The sequence below is a fragment of the Cyprinodon tularosa genome, unplaced genomic scaffold (genome assembly GCF_016077235.1).
Source record: "Cyprinodon tularosa strain WSP-4 unplaced genomic scaffold, ASM1607723v1 ctg1038, whole genome shotgun sequence".
Lineage (NCBI taxonomy): Eukaryota > Metazoa > Chordata > Actinopteri > Cyprinodontiformes > Cyprinodontidae > Cyprinodon > Cyprinodon tularosa.
In genome coordinates, this window is record NW_024037825.1 from 1,129 (window position 1) to 28,276 (window position 27,148).

Consider the following 27,148-nt stretch of genomic DNA (forward strand, 5'->3'; position numbering starts at 1 on the left):
TCTTCTTTCACAGTGAAATTCATCAAATAAGTTTATCATTAATATCGATATATTTCTATCATAGAACTGTCGTCTGAGGCGTCTGCAGGAAACATCAGTTTATTTAAAATCATTAAAATTATTTGACAGCTGTAATTTAACCCTTTATAGGAACTCAGAGAAATCCTCTGAAATCAACATTTTCAGCCGATAATGTTCCTGGAATCCAGGATGAAACTTTATTTCCTTTGGAACTTTCAGAAATGTGGTAATGATGATAAAATTAAAATCAATAATAACCAGAATCACTAATTTGCACCAATATATAAAAAAAAAAATAAGAAAAATGCTTCTAGAAGAAAATTATGAAAAACACTCAGAGTGAAAGAAACATTAATACTGAAACTGACATTTTTTAGTTTATAAACCTCAATATAATCGTTAACGAGGCTAATTAACTTTTTACCTTTTTTTTTCTTAACTTGTTAACTTTTTAATTCCCAGTAGATAATCTATCATCTGATTGGTCAGATGTACAGCCTGAATGGATGGATATAGATGTTGTGCTTCTAGACCTCACTGAGGGACGGGGGGGGGGGGGGGGGGGGGGGGGGGGGGGGGTGCGAGGAATAAAAAACATTGTCCTGTAAAGGGTTAACTTTCTCTCCACATAAAGTTTTAAATCTCACAGATTGAGGCGGTTTGATCCGAGCTGCAGGTTTTTGATCCGAGCTGCAGGTTAAAGCGTCGCGGCTGATAACAGCAGAACGCTGCGTTTCTATGCATAAATCTTTGACCAAATGAGATTGTGGTCTATAAGCAGGTCTTTCTTTGTGGTCTTCATTCATCCAGAGAGTGAGGCGTTCTCTGTGACGTGCTTCTGGTGCTGTGGGAGGTGAAGCTCATGTGGCGGGACAGACAGGGGATCTTCTTGGCCACCAGTCTGTTGAAGTGACTCTGGAACTTTTTCCCTAGAAACGTGTAAAACATGGGACTGATGCAGCAGTACAGGTAGGCGACGTTCCGGCTGACGTAGAAGGCATAATCCAGGGCCTGCGAACACCTTTCGTCTCCCATGTTGGATTCTGAGGAGGAAATCTGAAGCGCTTTGAGGAAGCAAACGATATTGTAGGGCGTCCAGCAGATGAAAAAGGTGAAGACGATGACAAAGATCAGCTTGATGGCGTGACACTTCTCCTTCATGCGGGTGGAGAGGATGCGCAGGGTGATCCTGGCGTAGCAGTACATGACCATGACCAGAGGGCACAGGAAGAAGAGCAGGAACTGCTGATAGTAACTGACCAGACGCCATCTCGCCATGACGTGTGGCGATAACCCAGACTCCTCACACAGCAACCCATCAAGCGAGTTCTCCGTCACGTTTCGAAGGACTAACTCTTTAACGCTCGCTGCGATACTAATGCACCAAACGGCAACAGAAGAAACAATGGCGTACATCTTTTTTCTTCGCTTGGCTCCTTCGATGGCGTGCACCACAGCCAGGTATCGGTCAAAGGTCATGAGGGTGAGGAAGAGGATGGAGCTGTAGAAGCCTATGAAATAAGCACTGCTGACCATCTTACAAAGCACCTGTCCAAAGATCCACTCAGAGGAATGATATTCAGCCCAGAAAGGCAAACTGGAGGCAAAGAGGAAGTTAGAGAGCACCAGGTTGATCAGGAAGATGTTGGTCACCGAGGTTAACTTCTCGTACTTGCAGATGATGAGAAGGACCAGACCGTTTCCAAAGTAACTGAGGAGGAAGTTGATGTAATAGAAAACTGGAACAAACTTTGCACCAAACTGATTTACAGTCTTTTTGGCGCACAGCTTGACCTGATCGCTGACCACGTAGCTCGGGTCGGTGGCGTTCGCAGTTTGAAACAGAAGATCCAGGAACAAACTATATTGGTCATCCATCTGGTTGTCATCCATGTTGATCTTCTACCTGTGGAAAATGGAACCAATGAAGGTCAGACCAGCTGGAAATAAAAGGTTTGAGTTCAACATTCTGACACGACGACATCAATCTGAATCAATGAAACAGCACTAATTCATTCATTTATATATTGACTGACAACGGTTATAGAGAGAGCCTCGCTTTAAAACACAGATTCATTTATTTGTTTTAAAACTCATCTAAAGAAGAAAATGTTTCGATATTCCTACTTTAAACTTATTCTTATAAATAAGATCTTTTACAAATTCATAAAATTAAAAAAGTGCCTCATTAAACATGAACCATAACGATAATCCAGCGCTGCGTGACCCGAGCCCGTGACATCATCAATGACCCCTCACCCCCCCACCATGCTGCCCTGTGGGAAGAGGCTTCCCAGCATTCAATGCAGGACCAGCAGGTTCTGCAGCAGCTTCTCCCCCCCCCCCCGCCATCACACTGATGAACTGTTGAACATGTCTCAGACTCTGCATCACTGATGACACCAAACCAAATACTGCAGATTTGCACCATAAATATTAATTCTCTGAACTTCCAGATCAATGCACTTTTTTTGCACCATTTTTTTCTCCCACACTGTTTACATTTGATCACTGCTGAACTTTATGGAATGGAAAAGCTCTACTTTCATACTAAATTAAACTTCATTTTGTATAAACTAAATGACAAACAAAATGACAATAAAAGTTGTCTAAGTCTAAGAGTAGTTGCTGCCCTCTGCTGGTGGTTCTGTGATACTGAGGAAATTAAAACTGCTCAGTATTTAACCCTAAAGCAGATAAAATCCTGCTGGGCAGCAGAAGCAGTTTTTGGTTGTTTGGATGAAGAATCCATAAACATCACATTCATTAAAAGCCGCTCTGCAAAAATTGTTTTTTAAAGAGACAAACAATAAGAGGATATTCCTCAAAAAAAGAAAGAAAGAGCTTTTCCTATAGAATTCGATGATTTTTTTAATTCTAATTATTTTGGAATGAATATGACCTTGATGACTGAGCAGCAGCTTTGTGCATGCTAACATGTTAGCACATGTTTTATTGAAGCATCTGACCCTAACAGATCTATGCCTTTTTGATTGTTCTGCAGGTTTCTGCTTCCTCCAAATCAACAACAAGCATCAGATCTTAAACTGGATTCATGAGTATTTCCAAAAACTATAGACTTGGTGGATCTTGAGTTTGGCAACAAAGACCCAGAAAAAAAACAACAAAGTCATCAGCAAGGAATCCAAAGCTAATTGCTAAGACCTGGGAGACTTTTAGGATATGTACATTTAAAAAACACTTTGTTTTTAAAAGATTGTCGCATTGGTTATTATAACACTACATTTGGTTGAAAATGATCTTGAACATTTCGTCCCCAAAAGCAAAATGGAGAAAAAATCTAATAGTTTAAAAGCAAACCTTAGAGCAGATTTAAAAGAGAAATTCATCAGGTTTTCTCTGAACAGAGAAAAACTATTACAGAAACAGAAACAAACTCTCTCTAAAAAAGCTTCACTTTGACGTTAATCTGTTTCAGAAATGAGCAGAAAGATTCTATAAGTATTTCTCTTTTAAATTTCAATTTCCCTGAAAGCGCTGGCTGAGGATAAGCAGCCATCTTTAGAGAGGAATCCAGCTGCCAGGCTTTAATAAATCTAAGCTGCATTACTTCCTCATCCAAAAAGCCAAAAACTGCTTCAGTTTTAATTTCCTCGGTATCACAGAACCACCAGCAGGTGGCAGTGTCAGCTGGTAGCCACAGAGTTTATGCAAAATGAAATTCCGTTTAGTGCAGCTTTTCAGACAGTAAATGAACTTTTCCATCCATAAAGTTCAGCAGTGATCAAATGTAAACAAATATGGAGCAAAAACGTTTTGATCTGGAAGTTCAGATCATTAATATATATTTGGTTTGGTTTTATCTCACCTCCATAATATTGCAACAGACACACATAAGTGATGCAGACAAACATCTTTTTCCATCTGAGCAAAACTTTCAGGAGGTGAAGAAAATACAGCAGAAAGCCTTTAGCTGCAGAGAGCGCTCTGCTGATCAGAGACAGATCATATCTCTGCAACATATCGTCTACTCAGTGGTTTTCTATGACATCCAGAATAGAATAATAATCTACCTACGATCAGAGATGTGATATTTCCATGGAACTGACAGAATACTGTGAAACTGATGCAGGTTTCCTGATGCTTGATGTTACATAAAGCTTATAGTCATGGTGGTTCAGGTTAGTTATGCTGCTAAACGCTTAGTGGCGGCCTGGTGGTTGGAACATGGGCCTTTGGATCCTGAGGTTGTGCGTTTGATCCCCCACTCCCACAGACTGCCACTCTGGGTCCCTGAGCAAGACCCTTAACCCCAGACAGCTCCCGGGCGCCACACAATGGCAGCCCTCTGCTCCCCAAGGGGGGGGTGTTAATAGGTTAAATGCAGAAAATTCATTTGGTTGCTCTGTGACAGTGGAATGACAATAAAGTTGAATTCTATTCTATTCTATTAGGCTGGTGGAAGATGGAGCGTTTTTTATTTTCTGTCAGATTCTATAAAAACAGCTTCAGTCTTGGATGTTCAGTGAAAGTTCCTCCTCAGTGTTGCTTCGTTCTCATCCTCAGCATCCAGTCTGCTGCAGGGCGGCCATTATTGGCTTCATCTGGTTCCATAGAAGGAGAACTTTAACCGATATTAAGAGTAATGAATTTAACTGCGTTGCTAAATAACTAGGATCAGTTTGCTGCTGTTTTTCACCATGAATCTCTACATAATGCTGCACATAGAAAGAATAGTTCCCTGAATTAAAGACTGAATAAAAAGGAGTTCATTTAGGAAATAGATTTAAACAGTGAAATGTCTGCATGGCTCCTTCTTTCAGTTCCAATTTATTCTGCAAATAAAAAGCAAACATTGCAGCCCGAACATCCAGCTGCACATTATGAGACCTTAAAAAACGTATTCATTATTTTATGCTAAATCTTTGTCAATATTTTGATAGTTGAGATAAACTATCAAAACAAGTTTCGCCTGTTTCTGTGTTTTTAAGGAGCAGTTAGTCTGATTAGTGAATTATCCTTCTAATGACTGCAGCTCACATGTTGATGCAACCAACAGATTCCAGAAGCTTCCAGAAAAGAGTTGGATTAAACAAATACTGCATCACAGATTTATGTTTAAACTATTAAACGTATTAACATCACTTATAGATCTAAAACACATAGAGTTTCTTTCAGCTTCATGTTCTAGTTTGGCTCAATGATATTCTTCATTAAATTAAACATAAATCGTATTCATTCTTTAAAGCCTAGGTCTTCAACAGGGGGTCCGCGACCCTTAGGGGGTCCTGGGAGGTACTGCATGGGGGTCACGAAAGTTTTGGTTGATTAGACTTTTTTTTATATTCCCCCTGCAATTATTTCCATTAATTGAAATGTTTTTAAATCCACATGAACATGAATCAACAGACTGTAGTAAACAGATAAATGGAGGCAGAAGATGTCTTTCAGTCATCAATGCTCACATTCAGAGACACACATCAAGCTGGGCACCGTTTCATTCACAACACCTGTCCCATCAACCAGGAATCAGAAATACTTTAATAATCCCAGGGAGGGATTACTTTAGTTACATTACTCCATCTGTAACAGAGTAACTATAGGACCAGTTTGATATAACACTATTTCATAATATATCTATTATCAGGGGGTCCCTGCTCCACCTCGCCATCAGTTGGGGGTCCTTGGCCTGGAAAACCTTGAAAATCCTTGCTTTAAAGTACTGAGAGTTTTGAAAGTGTAGATTTCTTTCTGCGTGAATCATTTCCAACTGCTTGGAACCAAAATGAAGAACAGAAAGTGCTGAACAGCAGCAAATAAAAGCTCCTGACTGCGATGATTTCTGTGATGAAGCAACATTAGTTACGTCTTACCAGAAACAAGTATTACTTATTAAACCACTTCCTGTTTTCAGATCAGATGGAGATATAATGGAAACTATTTGCTCTTTTAGATTGTGAGGATTTTAAAACACACAAAAAAACAAAAATAAAAACATTAAATGACCCCATATTTAAAAGCATGTAGGAGCATCAGGATCTTCTCTCTATGGGATTTACTCTTTCCTCTTTTCCTGTTTTTTTCTCATGGTTTTTTTTTTGTGCTACAAACCTTAATTTTTATATTTTCCAGGCAAACTGTTCAATCTATGACTTTAGTTAATGTCTCAGTTTCTGACGTTGAAATGAACGGAGTTCTCCAGGCGTCACATCCGTCCTACATCTGCTTCTGGGAAAAAGCAGGAACAAACGTTTTCTTTTAAAAAAATATATAAATAATTAATACCAGGAATATATTAATTCATATTTTATATGTTGTATATTTGTTCCCTAGTTATTAAATCAGGTCTTTATTTTCACAAGTTGGTAAAAAGTTGAGAAAACTTGAATCTTTACTGTTTGTAAAGAGCGGCTCGATTAGACTTTAGACGACTTTATGGGGATAATTTAGTTTATTTTTAATAATAATTCTAACAAACATTAAACCTTTTTTTCACCAACTGGAAAAAGTGAACTTATTCCCAAAAACGAGGCTGCAGTCAGAAAAGTCCAAAGGAAGATGTTATGGTAAAAGATAAAGACATCTGCCCGATTTTACATAAACAACAAACAAAAAATACACAAAAATAATAATAAGGAAATAAATGAAAGTTTGAAACGTCTGTGAGACTTTGGCCTCTTTGCTGCTTAGAAGCTTCCATCAGATTCAGAAGAAGTTAAAGCTGCAAATAATCTGGATTCATTTATAGTTTTTTATGGTTATAAAAAACAACAATAGCATCCAAAATGTTTGAAGCCAAGTTAAACTTACCAAGTTAAACTCACCAAGTTAAACTCACCAAGTTAAACTCACCAAAGCAGCAGAGCAGATATGATCTTGACAGAAGTTAAGACCTGAAAGAGTCACAGGAAACGTTCTGGGGCTTCTGAGAGTGGAGAGTTCACAGAGGGTTGGACTTCAGCCAACACTTTGCCTGTGTGTGTGTGTGTGTGTGAACATATGTCACATTCTGAGGGGCCCCTGCCCCTTTAGGGGCCCTCAGACCCTTGGCCCCATGGGAAAAGGTGCTGCTAGTTTGTAGACGAAGGTGTGAGTTAGTTTAGGGCCAAACATGCATAGGTGTGTGTGCCAGCTCCTGTTTTGGTATCAAAGTGAGGACATTTTTCTGCTCCTCTTTTCCTTTTTTTTGTCCACTATAGATCTGTGACGGTGGAATGACAATAAAAAAGTGGAAATATAACATTTTTGTGGCTTGATGTTCAGGAAAGCTGGAAGAAAAAGGCATCTTAAGGAAGATGTTGTGGAATCTGAGAGGAGCTTTGCAGGAGGTGAGATGTTCTCTATTAGAGTGGCTTCCTGACGGCTGCATACTGACCATGATCCCAGCGCCATGTCGCCATCATGGCCTGGATGAGTGAGGATCAGTGAGCAGACGAACTGCCTGTAGCCGGGACACATTGGCAGCCTGGGCGCGATGGTCAGAAAAATCTATTTCCTATCAAATCCCTTCACAGTATTCAGATGAGAGCTGATTGCATTTATTTTTATTTTATTGCCTTAAATGCAGATAAACAGGCAATTAGCATCACAAAGAGAAACAGGACAAAACAGACAAAAACTAATTGGGTCTAATTTGTCACCAGAGCAACACTGTAAGGTCTGTAGTACGGATCTTATCTAGTTCTGTTCTCCAGAAAAGGTTTAAAAGATTTAGAAAGAGATATAATATTAATAATAATAATAATAATTATTATTATTATAATAATAATAATAATAATAATTATTATTATTATTATTATTAAATGCAGAGAGGGAATTTCTCCAATGTGAGATTAAATAGTTATTATAATTATTTATAGATTTAATTGTGCATTTCATTTTAAAATCCAGTTTAGATCCTCAGATAAATGTTTCCTCCTGAAGGTTTTACCTGCAGTCAACATTCATCAGCAGGAAGAATGTAGCGCCCCCTGCCGGGCACGGCTCAACATGCGCCTCCTAACTTTGCTTCTTTCTTTCTTATTATTTCTACTCTTCGTCTTAGATTTAGAAAAATTGGTAAATAAATAAAGGGATAAATGAAAAATGGACAAATGAAAAATAGATAAAAAAGAAATTGAGAAATAGATCATCTGAAAAATAAATAAATAAAAAAAATTGGCTTAATGAAAAAGGGAAATTGAAAAGTGGTTAAATGAAAATTAGATTAATGAAAAATGGGTAAATGGATCAAGGGATAAATGACAAATAGATAAATGAAAAAGAGAAATTGGGAAATTGATAATATGAAAAATAAATAAATTAAAAATTGGTTTAATGAAAAAGCTAAATTATTTATTTAACACATTTTTTATTTATTTCACCCATTTATTTATTTATTTATTTATTTAATTTTGGCTGAAATGGCTCTCCATAGAAATGGCTCTCCATATGATTGAACCTAACAGGCCGCCACCATACAATAACATCACGTGTTCCCGAAGCCTAGAAGAGTTTCTGTCGTATCTGCAGCCGGCATGCTGGCAAGGGGCGCACCCTTAAAGATAACCCCGCCCACACATGTTGAGCCTCCTTATCTAACAGCAACAACCGGCATTTCAGACAAATTCAACCGACGCTTCAGTGAGACTGCAGCCATCACTGGACCACTGAGCAGGTAGGAGAGGAGGAGGAGGAGGAGAAAGGAGGAGGAGAGGAGGAGAAAGGAGGAGGAGAGGAGGAGAAAGGAGCTGCGGGGTTACTCTGCAGATGAAAGCTTGGGGCGGCTTTTATTCTTTCTATTTTGTTTCTTTTTTTCTGCTGTGATGTTGATTGAAGCCCAGAGATGAAAGGAGGCTGTTAACAGGAGGTGACGTCACCAAACTTTATTGACAATAACAATGTGAACAAACAGCCTTAAATAACAGTAGAGAGGAAGGTCATCCTGAAACAGAGCGTTAAATAATCTGTTCATGAAAATCATGTTAATGGCTTTCATTCATATTATTATTATTATTATTATTATTATTATTATTATTATTATTATTATTATTATTATGAATAAAAGCTGCTAATTTCCACCATCTTTCAGAGTTTGGTTCCTTCAGATGGAAACATCTGGAAAGAAAGAATAATTGATTCCAGGTAGAGAAAGTTTATTATGAAACCTGCTGCTGATCATAAAATGTTTTCTATCCTTCAGAAATAAATGAGTTGAAGATTTTTGACAGAAAATAAATGAACTTTAATCAGGAATGAATAATGTTAATTAATTAATGAATAATGCTCTAATGTTTTCACACGGATGGAAACTTTCTGTTTTCTCCTTCAACAGATAAATATTTGGAATAATTAGAAATGAAAGACAGTTTATGATCATCCCTCCATAAAAGGCCAAAAACAGCTGATCATGTTTGTTTGTTTTGTTCATTAAAATGTTGGATAATATTAGCTATTAGTTTAAATATTGTTTGTGGTGTTCATTATTTTATCTCAGAAACTGAATCCATTTAATCTGGACTTTTTAACCTTAATTGTTTAACTTTAGTTGGTTTTAGAGAAACTAATTGTCTTTTGTCTCAGAACAAAAGGATTTAGCCTCTTTGCTAATTCTTCTTTATATAAAACTGCTGCTGAGGAGCTTGAATCTTCATTTATCTTTAATAGTAGGAAAGTTGATCCTGTTGGTCTCATAGTCTCAGTATGGTTGGTCTTACTGGGATGCAGGGAGTACTGGGAGCACACCAGTTAAACTGCAGTGGTGGCATCAGAAGGGGAGACGGTTAAAGCAGTTTTCCTCTAATGGCGCCACAGTGGGGCGGCTTGGCATCAGATCTACGGTCTTTCATTGGTGGTGGATCAGTTTGGCACCAAGAGGCAAACCTCGGTGTGGAAACCAGACAGTAAGATGGACTGGATCCGTTAAGAAGACCGGAAGACCTGCATGGAAACCAGTTCTAAGGTTTACAGCGAGTCCTGCCAAGTCAGTGACTGGATGCAGTCTGGGGAGTTTCTCCGCTTCAGGCCCCCCCCCCCCACCCCCCGCAGCAGAGAAACATGTCAGCTGAAAGGCGTAAAGGTTTCAGTTATCAGTGAAGTGCAGACACAGGCTGACATCACAGGCCTGCTGCCTGCAGCAGCCTGATGGCTTTAGGGTTGACTTCCACCTGTCCTGCAGCAGGTGGGGCTTCCATTCCTCAGCTGTTAGTGCTCCGTCACGCTACAGGCCTTATATGGACTTCCTTCCTGCTTGCCTGACTGTGCCTCACAGCTCTGCTAACTTTTTCACCTCAGTTAGCTTCACAGACCCGTAAACGCCGCCTCCTCGCCATCTTCTAGATGGGACCGACGTTCACAGAAGGTTCTCTCTCTCCAGTATTGAAACCTGGTTGTTTCTCCTAAATTCCCACGGTGGGGAATCTTCAGAACAATAAAGGAAAAATCCTGCCTGACCGCTTCTCAACGTGTTCCTACATGTGCTGGACTTCGAAATGCTTCCCTCTTATATGAGCTTCCATGTTTGGAGCTGAATGCTTCAGGTCCTTCAGAGAACCAGTTCAACCTTCAGCTTTCTGATTCCAGTCAGTCAGCTCCTTCTATCCTCCTTCAGTTGGAGGAGTTTTAAATTAAAATGTCAGAATCAGCATTGAGTTCCAGGCTATTTCTGACATTTTGAACTGAACAATCTTCCTGGATGGGAAGAGAAACGTCTTCAAACCTGGAAACAAAGTCCAGTTGATTGTTTTATTAAACTTTTCTTGGAATGACTCTGGATGACTGGGAATCTTCTCCAGCATGAAGTGGGACCGTTTAGTTTCATATAGGGAAACATCTTTACCTCTCTGGGTTATTTTAATAATAGATCCTGGTTTCTTTCTTTAGACTCATTCATGTCTCATCAGGAGCTCCTCTTCTCTCTGGGATGTGACTCTGTGTCATCAAATAGTCGCTGACTCTTTATTTTAGCCCAAGCATGAGTCAGAGTTAAATCTTGGAACTAATAAAGTAAAATCTCTATATTTTTGTAAATCTTGTGAAGTTGAGTCTGAAGAAGCGGCTTTGTGGCGTCTGCTGGTTAAGAAGCTTTTCCAGTGGATGCTGATGATGCGCCTGATGCCACAGAAACCTGTTCTGACACCAAAGGTGTTTCCCTCTGTTTGGCGTCTCTGGCAGAATGTGGGGGGCGGTGGTGGTCGGCATCGGCACCGCCGGCGCCGTGCGGATCAGAGACATGTTGAACCCGTTACCTGGCAACGCCGCAGAGAAGCTGAGCGTCCGAGGATTCATATCCAGGTAGGACGCCACTGATGATGGCAGCAGATCAAAGACACATTATTCAATGAGCGGGGGGGACACCGGGTTTGGGGGCCATTCAAAGACCTGCAGGGCAGAACTTCTTTCTTAGACGGAATAAGAAGATGAATTAAACCGACTTTTTTAAATTACAGCAACGCATTAATTGATAGACCAGCTGTGAGGGATGAACGGGTCACTAACCCAGACCCACAGCCTGCCGGTGCTGCGGAGAACCAGGTCACTTTCCAGTTCAACCAGATCATCCAGTCAGATTGATTCAAAGTTTTCTATCTAAGGAAAACCAGCTGATTGCATCGACTCATTGACTCTTCAGCAATCCCTCACACTAAGCATGCTTGTAGCAACAGTGGAGAGGAAAAACTCCCTTTGAACAGGAAGAAACCTCCAGCAGAACCGCACCGACCCGCCTCGTTCCAAATGGGAAGATATGAGGTTCCCCTTAACGAGCAAGGCTGGTTTTAATGACATCGAATGACCCAGAAGGTTAAAGTGTGGTTAGAGGTCGCGTTTATTCAGTGACTGAAATCAGCAAAAAGGGCTGAATAATAAAGACTGGATAATAAAGACTGAATGATAAAGACTGGATAATAAAGACTGAATGATAAAGACTGAATAATAAAGACTGAATGATAAAGACTGGATAATAAAGACTGAATGATAAAGACTGAATGATAAAGACTGAATGATAAAGACTGGATAATAAAGACTGAATGATAAAGACTGAATAATAAAGACTGAATGATAAAGACTGGATAATAAAGACTGAATGATAAAGACTGAATAATAAAGACTGGATAATAAAGACTGAATGATAAAGACTGGATGATAAAGACTGAATGATAAAGACTGAATAATAAAGACTGGATAATAAAGACTGAATAATAAAGACTGAATAATAAAGACTGAATGATAAAGACTGGATAATAAAGACTGAATAATAAAGACTGAATAATAAAGACTGGATAATAAAGACTGAATGATAAAGACTGGATGATAAAGACTGGATAATAAAGACTGAATAATAAAGACTGAATAATAAAGACTGAATAATAAAGACTGGATAATAAAGACTGAATAATAAAGACTGAATAATAAAGACTGAATAATAAAGACTGAATAATAAAGACTGGATAATAAAGACTGAATAATAAAGACTGGATAATAAAGACTGAATAATAAAGACTGAATAATAAAGACTGGATAATAAAGACTGGATAATAAAGACTGGATAATAAAGACTGAATGATAAAGACTGAATGATAAAGACTGAATAATAAAGACTGGATAATAAAGACTGGATAATAAAGACTGAATAATAAAGACTGAATAATAAAGACTGAATGATAAAGACTGGATAATAAAGACTGAATGATAAAGACTGGATAATAAAGACTGAATGATAAAGACTGAATAATAAAGACTGAATGATAAAGACTGGATAATAAAGACTGAATGATAAAGACTGAATAATAAAGACTGGATAATAAAGACTGAATGATAAAGACTGGATGATAAAGACTGAATGATAAAGACTGAATAATAAAGACTGGATAATAAAGACTGAATAATAAAGACTGAATAATAAAGACTGAATAATAAAGACTGAATGATAAAGACTGGATAATAAAGACTGAATGATAGAGACTGGATAATAAAGACTGAATGATAAAGACTGAATAATAAAGACTGGATAATAAAGACTGAATAATAAAGACTGAATAATAAAGACTGAATAAAGACTGAATGATAAAGACTGGATAATAAAGACTGAATGATAGAGACTGGATAATAAAGACTGAATGATAAAGACTGAATAATAAAGACTGAATAATAAAGACTGAATGATAAAGACTGGATAATAAAGACTGAATGATAAAGACTGAATAATAAAGACTGGATAATAAAGACTGAATGATAAAGACTGGATGATAAAGACTGAATGATAAAGACTGAATAATAAAGACTGGATAATAAAGACTGAATAATAAAGACTGAATAATAAAGACTGAATGATAAAGACTGGATAATAAAGACTGAATAATAAAGACTGAATAATAAAGACTGGATAATAAAGACTGAATGATAAAGACTGGATGATAAAGACTGGATAATAAAGACTGAATAATAAAGACTGAATAATAAAGACTGAATAATAAAGACTGAATAATAAAGACTGGATAATAAAGACTGAATAATAAAGACTGAATAATAAAGACTGAATAATAAAGACTGAATAATAAAGACTGGATAATAAAGACTGGATAATAAAGACTGAATAATAAAGACTGGATAATAAAGACTGAATAATAAAGACTGAATAATAAAGACTGGATAATAAAGACTGGATAATAAAGACTGGATAATAAAGACTGAATAATAAAGACTGAATGATAAAGACTGAATGATAAAGACTGAATAATAAAGACTGGATAATAAAGACTGGATAATAAAGACTGAATAATAAAGACTGAATAATAAAGACTGAATGATAAAGACTGGATAATAAAGACTGAATGATAAAGACTGGATAATAAAGACTGAATGATAAAGACTGAATAATAAAGACTGAATGATAAAGACTGGATAATAAAGACTGAATGATAAAGACTGAATAATAAAGACTGGATAATAAAGACTGAATGATAAAGACTGGATGATAAAGACTGAATGATAAAGACTGAATAATAAAGACTGGATAATAAAGACTGAATAATAAAGACTGAATAATAAAGACTGAATAATAAAGACTGAATGATAAAGACTGGATAATAAAGACTGAATGATAGAGACTGGATAATAAAGACTGAATGATAAAGACTGAATAATAAAGACTGAATGATAAAGACTGGATAATAAAGACTGAATAATAAAGACTGAATAATAAAGACTGAATAATAAAGACTGAATGATAAAGACTGGATAATAAAGACTGAATGATAAAGACTGGATAATAAAGACTGAATGATAAAGACTGAATGATAAAGACTGAATGATAAAGACTGGATAATAAAGACTGAATAATAAAGACTGAATAATAAAGACTGAATAATAAAGACTGAATGATAAAGACTGGATAATAAAGACTGAATAATAAAGACTGGATAATAAAGACTGGATAATAAAGACTGAATAATAAAGACTGGGTAATAATAAAGACTGGATAATAAAGACTGAATAATAAAGACTGAATAATAAAGACTGAATGATAAAGACTGGATAATAAAGACTGAATGATAAAGACTGAATAATAAAGACTGAATGATAAAGACTGGATAATAAAGACTGAATAATAAAGACTGGATAATAAAGACTGAATAATAAAGACTGGATGATAAAGACTGAATAATAAAGACTGAATAATAAAGACTGAATAATAAAGACTGGATAATAAAGACTGGATAATAAAGACTGGATAATAAAGACTGAATAATAAAGACTGAATGATAAAGACTGAATGATAAAGACTGAATAATAAAGACTGGATAATAAAGACTGAATAATAAAGACTGAATAATAAAGACTGAATGATAAAGACTGGATAATAAAGACTGAATGATAAAGACTGGATAATAAAGACTGAATAATAAAGACTGAATAATAAAGACTGAATGATAAAGACTGGATAATAAAGACTGAATGATAAAGACTGGATAATAAAGACTGAATGATAAAGACTGAATAATAAAGACTGAATGATAAAGACTGGATAATAAAGACTGAATGATAAAGACTGAATAATAAAGACTGGATAATAAAGACTGAATGATAAAGACTGGATGATAAAGACTGAATGATAAAGACTGAATAATAAAGACTGGATAATAAAGACTGAATAATAAAGACTGAATAATAAAGACTGAATAATAAAGACTGAATGATAAAGACTGGATAATAAAGACTGAATGATAGAGACTGGATAATAAAGACTGAATGATAAAGACTGAATAATAAAGACTGAATGATAAAGACTGGATAATAAAGACTGAATAATAAAGACTGAATAATAAAGACTGAATAATAAAGACTGAATGATAAAGACTGGATAATAAAGACTGAATGATAAAGACTGGATAATAAAGACTGAATGATAAAGACTGAATGATAAAGACTGAATAATAAAGACTGGATAATAAAGACTGAATAATAAAGACTGAATAATAAAGACTGAATAATAAAGACTGAATGATAAAGACTGGATAATAAAGACTGAATAATAAAGACTGGATAATAAAGATTGGATAATAAAGACTGAATAATAAAGACTGGGTAATAATAAAGACTGGATAATAAAGACTGAATAATAAAGACTGAATAATAAAGACTGGATAATAAAGACTGAATAATAAAGACTGAATAATAAAGACTGAATGATAAAGACTGGATAATAAAGACTGAATGATAGAGACTGGATAATAAAGACTGAATGATAAAGACTGAATAATAAAGACTGAATGATAAAGACTGGATAATAAAGACTGAATAATAAAGACTGAATAATAAAGACTGAATAATAAAGACTGAATGATAAAGACTGGATAATAAAGACTGAATGATAAAGACTGAATGATAAAGACTGGATAATAAAGACTGAATGATAAAGACTGAATGATAAAGACTGGATAATAAAGACTGAATGATAAAGACTGAATGATAAAGACTGAATAATAAAGACTGGATAATAAAGACTGAATAATAAAGACTGAATAATAAAGACTGAATAATAAAGACTGAATAATAAAGACTGAATGATAAAGACTGGATAATAAAGACTGAATAATAAAGACTGGATAATAAAGACTGGATAATAAAGACTGAATAATAAAGACTGGGTAATAATAAAGACTGGATAATAAAGACTGAATAATAAAGACTGAATAATAAAGACTGGATAATAAAGACTGGATAATAAAGACTGGATAATAAAGACTGAATAATAAAGACTGGGTAATAATAAAGACTGGATAATAAAGACTGAATAATAAAGACTGAATAATAAAGACTGAATGATAAAGACTGGATAATAAAGACTGAATGATAAAGACTGAATAATAAAGACTGGATAATAAAGACTGAATAATAAAGACTGAATAATAAAGACTGAATGATAAAGACTGGATAATAAAGACTGAATGATAAAGACTGAATAATAAAGACTGAATGATAAAGACTGGATAATAAAGACTGGATAATAAAGACTGGATAATAAAGACTGGATAATAAAGACTGAATAATAAAGACTGAATAATAAAGACTGAATGATAAAGACTGGATAATAAAGACTGAATGATAAAGACTGGATAATAAAGACTGAATAATAAAGACTGAATGATAAAGACTGAATGATAAAGACTGGATAATAAAGACTGAATGATAAAGACTGGATAATAAAGACTGAATAATAAAGACTGAATGATAAAGACTGGATAATAAAGACTGAATGATAAAGACTGGATAATAAAGACTGAATGATAAAGACTGGATAATAAAGACTGAATAATAAAGACTGAATGATAAAGACTGGATAATAAAGACTGGATAATAAAGACTGGATAATAAAGACTGGATCCCAACACGTGAGTTTGCTCGGCCTCAAACCGCCCTCTTGGTGTTAAACGTTTTGGGGGAGTTTGTGCAGAAATATAAAAGATAAACTCTGCTTCCTAACGTTTGGTTCCACCTGCGGTGGTGGAACCGCATCTTTTAAAAGCGTCTCTGTCCCTTAAAGCCGGTTTGGAGGAAAACCGTCACGCCTGGTTTGTTTCCAACAGGAGGAAGCTGGACAGCCACCAGGATGTGAGCCAGATGTCGGTGGAGGAGGCGCTGAGCAGGGAGGACGTCCACGCTGCCTTCATCTGTACTGAGAACGACTCTCATGAGGAGTTTGTCAGGTGGAGAAGATATTAGATCTGGAGCCCAAACAGCAGATTCAGAACATTCCTGTCCGGATCTCTGGGTTTAACTTTAGATTCACAGAATCTGTTTCTTTGTTTTACTTCAATCGGCCTCCAGATTAATTTTATTCACTTTTATTCTCATTTAGTCGAGAATCTGATATTTGCTCTGATTTAATCATGAAATGCCTAATAAATCCTGAGCTGTGGGCTGCTGGCCACTAGGTGTCTCCATAGCACACCTGATGGAGCTTGGCCATTTAAGGCTTTATATGTGAGGATTTTAAATTCTATTCTGGATTTAACAGGAAGCCACTGAAGAGAAGCCAGGATAGGAGAGATATTTAATTTTCATAGAGGATCTGAATCTAACTGATCATTAAAACCAAGGTTCTGTTTTTAGTCACGTTTGTTCGTCTATTCGTAGAGGATAACTAGAAAAGTAATGAACTGATTTTAGTCAATTTAACAGAATTTTCACCAAAGCTGCTCCTTAGTCCAATGAACTATCCAGAACATTTTGGTGAAGATCTGAATTATAATCTGGATGCAGGGATTTATTGAAGGATTCCTTAACATGATTTGGAATAAACGGCAGTTCCCTCCTGAACCAGAGGGTGGCAGCAGAGACTATTGACAGCATCAGCATCGGACTGAAAAAGTCCAGCAGGGTTAAAGTAAAGACAGAAACAGGAAAGATGAACCTCCGTCTGCTGATGAAAGAAGAAAACGGAGAAACATTTTAGTTTATCAGCAGATCAGATTAATCATCTTTATTAATGTAAAAAACTTAAATGAAATGGATTTATTCCTCTTTAGTTACTTTTCTGCTGTTTGACTTTTTCTTCTCCAAGGAAGTTTTTGCAAGCTGGGAAACACGTGTGTGTGGAGTATCCCATGACGCTGTCCTACCAGGCTGCTGTTGACCTTTGGGATTTGGCCCAGAAAAAAGGTTTATAATCTTATTAACTCCATGTTTAATGAGTCATTTCAAATGTAGCCGCGTCCAATGTGGCATAAATCTACTTTAACGAATCGTGATCGTCGTCTCCCGCTTCCTCTGGGAAGCAGCAGTCTCACCAGAGACTCGCAGACTTCCCTCCATCCAGACTTCTCCTCCTGCTCCTCCCAGGCCAGCTGGAGGCATAGTCCCTCCATGGTGTCCTGGTCCTCCTCCTGGTGGGACGACCCTGACTGAGCTCCTCCCCCTCTCTCTGAGGGAGAGCCCAGCCTCCCTGCAGAGGAAGCCTGGATCCAGGATCTGGTTCTTTGGGTCCTGATTCAGGTTAATGAGCAGAGGTGAGGGGAGGAAGGTAGAGTGACTAAATCAGAGCTTTACCTTTTCTATCTGCTCTCTGAATATGGGGCCAAAATGGTAGCTTTAATATTTGCAAATGTGTGTGGAGAGTTGTGTGTCTGTATCTCGATTTGTGTGTGTGCAGTGGGATTTGAAAATGTGTAAATAAATCTGTAAATGTGTAAAACTACTTGTGTGTAATCCGTTTTGCAAATGTGTAAAAAATCCACAAATCTGTATTCAGATCTGCAAATGTGTACTGAGACTTGCAAATGTGTAGATCAATCTGTAAGCACACACAGAGACACTTGTGTCTGAAGTATTTTCGCTTCAAGACCCAGAAATACAGACAAATCATTGGTTACAAGTCAAGCGGTTTTTCGGTTGGCTCTCTTTACACACGTGATTTTTGCTACTCTTCTGCCGCGTGAGATGCACAAATGCGTAGAAGGATTTGTATGTGTATTTTCGCGATTTGTAACCCCTTGCGCAGGCTCGCAGGCTCACATGCTGCCCTGACCGCAGGCTCGCAGGCTCACAGGCTCACAGACAGCCTCTCTATGCTGCGACAGTTCAGCACATCTTGCTTCACATACAGCCACATACCACCAGTTGGCGGTATTGTACAGTTCGTGACGTTACTGGGGTCCTAGGGGTTGTACCTGCTAAGTTGAGAGCAATGGAATCCCGTCAGCTTTCTGTAAGTATATTTCTTTAATTTTTTCTATAGTTTGCATTAGTAAAACTGTTTCTTCTGCTTCTGTTTTATGGCGGCTGGCAAGCAACTTTATGATGTGCATTACCACCATCTACTTCAGTGGAGTGTGGATCGGGATGCTATGTATTTTCCCACTGAAAAATAAAAATTAATATTTACAATATTTACATAAATAAACTTATATCCTTTCTACCAATTTCTTTTTTTCAAGATTGTTTATCAAATTACAAAAATAATCATAAGTAGATTTTTTTCCCCCAAAATATCTTGTATATTTAACTGTCATTTATTTTCTTGTAACCCTTCTCTCCATAGAATATTTATAACAAAACAACAAAACATGCTCCACCGTCTCCCCTTGATAACAAAAACCACAACCTCCTGTTCCCATTCTAAATAAGTTTCCATTTAACCCCATGTTTCCGAAACTTAATCTAGATATAACCTCTTTTTTATTCCTTTCCGTTCTCCTCATTTCACCAATCTTCCTTTGAATACTATAAAGCCAACTTCCAGTTCTATGCTCTTCCCACAGCTTCTGCCATCTTTCCGTAACCTTTTGTTTAATAATAGATTAAATTTTTTCCTTACTGAATGGTATCAATATATCATCCTTGTCACGTCAACTCCCGCAGCGGAGGAAAAAAAAAGGTAGAGGCTGTCTGTGAGCCTGCGAGCCTGCGGTCAGGGCAGCATGTGAGCCTGCGAGCCTCAGGTCAGGGCAGCATGTGAGCCTGCGCAAGGGGTTACAAATCGCGAAAATACACATACAAATCCTTCTACGCATTTGTGCATCTCACGCGGCAGAAGAGTAGCAAAAATCACGTGTGTAAAGAGAGCCAACCGAAAAACCGCTTGACTTGTAACCAATGATTTGTCTGTATTTCTGGGTCTTAAAGCGAAAATACTTCAGACACAAGTGTCTCTGTGTGTGCTTACAGATTGATCTACACATTTGCAAAACGGATTACACACAAGTAGTTTTACACATTTACAGATTTATTTACACATTTTCAAATCCCACTGCACACACACATTTGCTAATATTAAAGCTACCATTTTGGCCCCATATCTGAACCACAGCAGATGGAGCAGAACCGACCCGTCTATAGATCCATCTATAGATCCGCCTATAGATCCGTCTATAGATCCGTCTATAGATCCGTCTATAGATCCGTCTATAGATCCGTCTATAGATCCGTCTATAGATCCGTCTATAGATCCGTCTATAGATCCGCCTATAGATCCGTCTATAGATCCGTCTATAGATCCGTCTGTAGATCCGTCTGTAGATCCGTCTATAGATCCGTCTGTAGATCCATCTATAGATCCATCTATAGATCCGTCTATAGATCCGTCTATAGATCCGTCTGTAGATCCGTCTATAGATCCGTCTGTAGATCCGTCTGTAGATCCGCCTATAGATCCGTCTATAGATCCGTCTATAGATCCGTCTATAGATCCGTCTGTAGATCCATCTATAGATCCGTCTATAGATCCGTCTGTAGACCCGTCTATAGATCCGCCTATAGATCCGTCTATAGATCCGTCTATAGATCCGTCTGTAGATCCGTCTGTAGATCCGTCTGTAGATCCGCCTATAGATCCGTCTATAGATCCGTCTATAGATCCGTCTGTAGATCCATCTATAGATCCATCTATAGATCCGTCTATAGATCCGTCTATAGATCCGTCTGTAGATCCGTCTATAGATCCGTCTGTAGATCCGTCTGTAGATCCGTCTTTAGATCCGTCTATAGATCCGTCTATAGATCCGTCTATAGATCCGTCTGTAGATCCATCTATAGATCCGTCTATAGATCCGTCTATAGATCCGTCTATAGCTCCGTCTGTAGATCCGTCTATAGATCCGTCTATAGATCCATCTATAGATCCGTCTATAGATCCGTCTATAGATCCATCTATAGATCCGTCTATAGATCCGTCTGTAGATTCATCTATAGATCCGTCTATAGATCCGTCTATAGATCCGTCTGTAGATCCATCTATAGATCCGTCTATAGATCCGTCTATAGATCCGTCTGTAGATCCATCTATAGATCCATCTATAGATCCGTCTATAGATCCGTCTATAGATCCATCTATAGATCCGTCTATAGATCCGTCTGTAGATTCATCTATAGATCCGTCTATAGATCCGTCTATAGATCCGTCTATAGATCCATCTATAGATCCGTCTATAGATCCATCTATAGATCCGTCTATAGATCCGTCTGTAGATTCATCTATAGATCCGTCTATAGATCCGTCTATAGATCCGTCTGTAGATCCATCTATAGATCCGTCTATAGATCCGTCTATAGATCCGTCTGTAGATCCATCTATAGATCCGTCTATAGATCCGTCTGTAGATCCGTCTATAGATCCGTCTATAGATCCGTCTGTAGATCCATCTATAGATCCGTCTATAGATCCGTCTATAGATCCGTCTGTAGATCCATCTATAGCTCCGTCTGTAGATCCATCTATAGATCCGTCTATAGATCCGTCTATAGCTCCGTCTGTAGATCCGTCTATAGATCCGTCTATAGATCCGTCTAACTCTCAGAGCTCCCAGAGCTCAGAGCAGCTGCTTGACATTCTGCTTCAAACCGCCCCGGTTCATGATGTCGGTCTCAGCCTGCAGGATCACGCCATCCTCAGAACGCAGGAAGATCCACAAACCAGAACTACTGATCCTAGAAAAGTTCTGAACAGGACTGGAGAGGCAGGGAGGCCCTCTTACAGTCTGGCACGCACAGGGAACAGGTCCGACTCAATGCCGGCAATATAGAGCAAACTCTAGTTCTGTTGCACAGAGACCAGACGGCCCTCCTCCTCCCCCATTCCACCTTCCCAGAGCCAATAAGGCTCCATGGATCAGGTTCGCCTCTGACTGCTGCCCCATCCAGGGATCCCCCTGCGGGTGCTGAGCCCCCTGGTGGATGACCTTGCCTTGCTCCTTCAGGATGGGCCCCGCTATGAGGAAGAGCTCCAGGTTGGGCTCCCAGCTCTACCCTACTGGGCCAACCAGATCATGTTTGCCTGGTTGACCCTATCAGGGTGATTTAAACCTCTGGGGTCATCCGGGCTTTGAAACCCGTCCACCATGTTGGGTTCAAAGAGGGGGGTGGGTGCCTCCAAACACGCCGACTCTAAATGTGTCATAAATCCACTCCAACAAATTATCTAAGAAATGAAAAATGTAAACTTTTGTTTTTGGGACAGAAAACTAATGACTGCTTATATTCCTAAACAGTGAAGATAGTTGTAGAACATATAGATTGGTTTTCTGTTTATCTGTAGGAGTGGTTCTACATGAGGAGCACATTGAGCTGCTGACAGAAGATTACAAACAGCTGAAGAAAGAAGTGGAGGGAAAAACTCTGCTGGAAGGTTCTCTTCACTTCACTGGTAAGAAGCAACTTATTGAACTTGGTTTTAAATCCAGCAGTTTAGCTTTGCAGGACAAAGACTCATTTTAAGTGTTGGACCAGGATTGGTTCTGTTTTCCTTAAGGCCGGCACCAAATACCCTCTATCAGAATATATATATATAGTGTATATATAATCATTCTATGACTCCTTTAAGCAGAGGTTTAATTCCAGCAACCTTAAAAGCTTTAGGTACATATCCCTGTAACAGAGATAGATTAATCACATCTAGAATGGAGGAGGAGATCAAAGGGAATACCTCCTTAAATAACCTGGTTGGAACTGGATCTAACATCCAATTGAAGGCTTAGATGAAGACAATAGTTTTGCTAACTGTGAAAGTTCAACTGGATCAAAGCAGTCTAAACCCGGTTCAGATTCCATGACTACCTCAGATGCTCAGCGACACAGAGGAGAGAGAAAGTGAAGCAGATTCTTTAAAATTTATAACTGCACTATCTGATAAAGATCTACTAAAATGTAACCTCCTTTTGGGGGAGGAGAACTCTGTTAAATAGTCCTGAAGGTTATTAGAAAGTGGTCAGAGAGGACAGGGTTGTAAGGAAATACTGTTATTTCTTCACATTCTATGCCGTATGTCAGCACAAGATCCAAAGTATGAAGATGAGAATGCGTGGGACTATTCACATTTTGAACAAAGCCAATAGTGTCTAAGATAGCATTAAAGGCTGCTCTTAAGCTATCGCCTTCAATGTCAGCATGGATGTTAAAATCTCCCACTATGATGACCCTGTCAGTATTTAATACCAAATCAGAAAGGAACTCTGAAAACTCATCTAAAAATTCAGAGTAAGGACCTGGTGGACGATACAAAGTTACAAAAAGAAGAGGTTTTCTTGCCTTGAAATTTGGATCAGGGAAATTAAGGGTTAAATGTTCAAAAGAGTTGTAGGTATTAACTGTTTTGGGAGTAATCAGTAAGTCAGACTGGAAGATTGTTGCTACTCCTCCTCCTCGCCCAGAACTTCTGGGGATGTGAAAATTTAAATAGCTTGAAGGAGTTGCCTCATTTATGCTCACATAATCCTCTTGCTGCAGCCAGGTTTCTGTAAGGCAAAACAAGTCAATGTGATTATCACAAATCAAGTCATTAACTAGTAGACTTTTAGAGGAAAGCGATCTTATGTTAAACAGACCGCATTTAATTGTTTTAACTTTTTCCCTAATTTGAGTTATTTTGATTTTAATTAGATTATCATGATTTACTCCTTTGGGAATCTTTGCTAATTTATTAGATTTTGGTCGTGGGCAAGACACTGTCTGGATGGAGTAAAGAGTGGGTAACAGTAGAGAAGCTGCAGAGAGGTCTGTTAAACTAGGACTCTGCTTCCTGGTCTGCACCCTGGGGGGTCAGGGTTTTGGAGGACTAATAAATGTGGCCAGATTCCTAGAAAGAAGAGCTGCACCATCCAAAGTGGGATGGATGCCGTCTCTCCGAATCAGACCAGGCTTTCCCCAGAAGGATTGCCAATTATTAATGTAGCCCACGTTGTTTAGGGCCTCAAATCTTCCAAAGAAGTTGTTTAGTCCATCAGCTGCATCTACCGGGGTGTGTGTGTGTGTGTGATGTGGTCTGTAGCTGCTTAGTGAAGGTGATCCGGTAAATTCCCTGATTCTAACCAGAGTCCTGTTCTGATCCAGGCGGCGCTCTGAAACCTGGGTTTGGTTTCCTAGCATTCAGTGGAATCGCTCGCCTCTGTTGGCTGGTGGACCTGTTCGGCGAGCTTTCAGTCACGGCAGCGACCTTTGAGCAGGACGCTGACAGAGGCTACACCAAGATGACGGCGCAGCTGCTAACCTCTGATAGCAGGTTGGACATAACTCTGCACCCCCCCCCCCCCCCCCCCTCCATGCACCATCTATCATTAACAGCCTGATTCTGACACATTCAAAAACAAGAAGAGACCTTTAACTGAATTAATTTGATTTGCTGCTGCAAACTGGCTCCATTTTTCTAGAAAATCTCAGCTAGACCATAAAGTCCAGAGCAACATGCTGTCCTTTAGTCCCGCCTTCCTGGATTCCTTCTCCTGTCAGGCATCTTTAAATAAAACCTGCAGCATCAAACATATCAAATATAAACGGAGCAGCAGGCTAGCTGTTAGCGGCTAAAACGCTAAAATCAGCTCAGTCAGGTTCTTTAGTTCAGGTTTATGCTTTGAAGGCAGCAATGACTTCCTGCAGGTTAATTAGTAATAAGTTTCTATTTAGTTTCATGAGTTTCTTAAAATGAGTGCATTTTGTGTTGAATTGAGGAAGTGAGACACTTTGCAGGTAGAACAAGACAATTTATTTAAAATAGGAAAAAATAAAACAATAAAACACTTATTTCAAGTCCATAAAGTCTTAATTATCTTTAATAAGTCATTCCATTGATCTTCATCTTTATCTATTTTTTTACTCATTTCAGGATAATTTTTGCAGAGCTGCAGCTAAAGATAAAAACCTGATGGAAATGTTCAGGCCGTTATTTTCAGCTCCTTTAGGATCAGATACCAGTTTTATATAAATTATAAATCCCAGAGACCTAAAACTGAGGTTTCCTGTGTTTTGTCAGGTGTTTGACGTGGGTGGAGGAGCGGCAGGCGGGCCTTCCAAGGACCAAGAAGATCAACTTTGTTTTTGACGGCTTGGTTCTGACCCAGATTCCTCCTGCACCCAGTGGGACCGTTGGACTCTTTATGCAGGATCTGGTCCTCTTCTCCTCCAAGCTGTCGGGGGGAGTGAGTCCTGAGGAGCTGGACCGAGAGAAGACCAGGATCCTGCACTGCTTCGAGCTGGCAGAGCGGATCCAGCAGCTCAGTCACATTTAGACGCTCCTGCTGTCAATCAGCTGTTTTCTGCTCGTTCTATTAAACCTTCTTCCTGCAGCCCTCCTTCAGTTGTTCTTCTTTCATTGTCATCGGTCTGCATCATTAAAGCTCCCAAAATCCAGCTGAACTGATCCTGAACCTGGGAACCTATAAAGGGGCGGGATCAAGCTAGCGGACCAATCAGAACCAGGAGAGCTGAAGGCAGAGCACCGTATTTCAAAGTCCTCTGAATGAAAAACAAAGAGGAAAACATGGTGGCAGCAGGAAAGAGACGCCAAATATCGCGGCAAAGGATTGCTGACTGCGTTAATGAGCAAGTTAAACATCAGAGGCTTTGAATGTTTCAAGAAGCCAGTTTAAAAAACTCAGATTAAATCCTCATCTCTAAATAGATCTGTCCTCCGGTCGGGAACTTTTCAGTTTCCTAAAAGCTGCGATCAGTTCGTTCAATCAGCTCCAAGTAGTTAAACACGTCCTTAATAGGTACGGAAAGCCATCATCAGTGGAGCACAGATACTACGAGTCACCATGACAACAGGCAACAGGAAGTGCCTGTTCACCCGACAGGAACGAGAGATTTTAATAAAGGAAGTAAAAAAAAAAGGAGAATGTGTTTAAATGACAGAGAATCAGGCTGGAGCTGCAAAGGAGAGGAAGATGGAGATCGATGCTCCACTCTGGCAAGCCGTTTATTACATTTATTCAAAGCACTGGGATTTTATTTCAGTATAATATGAGAAATTCTGACTTTAATCTCAGAATTGTGGATCTTAATGCTGATGGTCTCCATGAAGGCAGAGATGTGGAGAACTCAGCTTCAGGTGTTTGGGAGAAACAGGAACACATTGGTGGAAAATGATGGAATTAGGAGAGTTTTTCCGTCCCTGCTGATGCTGTTTGATTAATGGAAGAGCAGAAGGAGATTAAAACCAGAGAGATAGACTCTGAAACAGACACGGCTACGGCTGGATGCTAACATGTTGGTTAGCTGTCAGAATTCTGAAAAAAAAAGTCAGAATTCAGATTTTTTTTCTCATGCTAAAATAAAATGTAAAAATCAGAAACTTTTTTTTTTTTTTTCCAGTGGCCCTAATCCTCTCCTGGATTGTTGTTCCATTTATAGAAAACTAAAATAGGAATCACACTAGACTGAACTGTCATAATAGATTTTCTAAATTACATTAAAACTGCATTTTAAAAAGTAAAAAAAAACTAAGTAATTCTGGTAAGAATGAAGTTTAACTAGAAAGTGGCAGTTTTAACATTTATCAGCTTGACTGAATATTTATATCTGAAATAAATTTCTTCAAATTCAAAATAAAACAAATGATGTTTAAAGTTCTTAAATGTGATCTTCTATCAAAGGACACGTCATCGTTTCCTAACAGCTGATTGGCTGTTTTCTAGGATTCAGATCACCTTCTTCTCAGGTGATGAAACACTGCAGGAGATGGAGGACAGCGCCCTCTGCTGGTCAGCCCTGTGAACGGCTCACATGTCTTCGCTCTTTAGTGAGAAAAAGAGAAACTGACAGCAGCAGATTGATGCTCTGCTTTATTCTCTGATCGATCCGTTAATGAACAGAGCAGCTCTGCACCTTTAATAATAAATTATAGATTATAGATTATTTCCACCAACAACAGGAAGTCAGCAGAAATGAACAATGTTAGAATGTAGCCAGAATTTCATAAAACCAT

At 38.2% G+C, this 27,148-nt stretch overlaps 2 protein-coding genes across 4 annotated transcripts; one reads left to right on the top strand and one right to left on the bottom strand.

Moving 5' to 3' along the window:
* Window positions 1–614: 614 nt before the first annotated feature.
* Window positions 615–6,914, bottom strand: ccr12a (chemokine (C-C motif) receptor 12a). Of its 3 annotated transcripts, none has more exons than XM_038281900.1 (2): window positions 6,821–6,914; window positions 615–1,927 (listed from the first exon to the last, which is right to left on the bottom strand). In XM_038281900.1, exon 2 carries the CDS (start codon window positions 1,912–1,914, stop codon window positions 820–822), a length of 1,095 nt encoding a protein of 364 aa, XP_038137828.1. In that variant the 5' UTR covers window positions 1,915–1,927; window positions 6,821–6,914; the 3' UTR covers window positions 615–819. The 3 variants fall into 3 exon arrangements, with proteins under 3 accessions (XP_038137828.1, XP_038137842.1, XP_038137836.1); XM_038281914.1 differs by having other exon boundaries at window positions 6,835–6,908; XM_038281908.1 differs by having other exon boundaries at window positions 6,807–6,899.
* Window positions 6,915–8,483: 1,569 nt separating this feature from the next.
* blvra (biliverdin reductase A) lies at window positions 8,484–25,514 on the top strand. Its single transcript, XM_038281967.1, has 7 exons — window positions 8,484–8,638; window positions 11,134–11,253; window positions 17,046–17,165; window positions 18,023–18,120; window positions 22,490–22,597; window positions 24,280–24,448; window positions 25,196–25,514. The coding sequence occupies exons 1-7, from the start codon at window positions 8,499–8,501 to the stop codon at window positions 25,449–25,451; spliced, it is 1,011 nt and encodes a 336-aa protein (XP_038137895.1). The 5' UTR covers window positions 8,484–8,498; the 3' UTR covers window positions 25,452–25,514.
* Window positions 25,515–27,148: the final 1,634 nt, after the last annotated feature.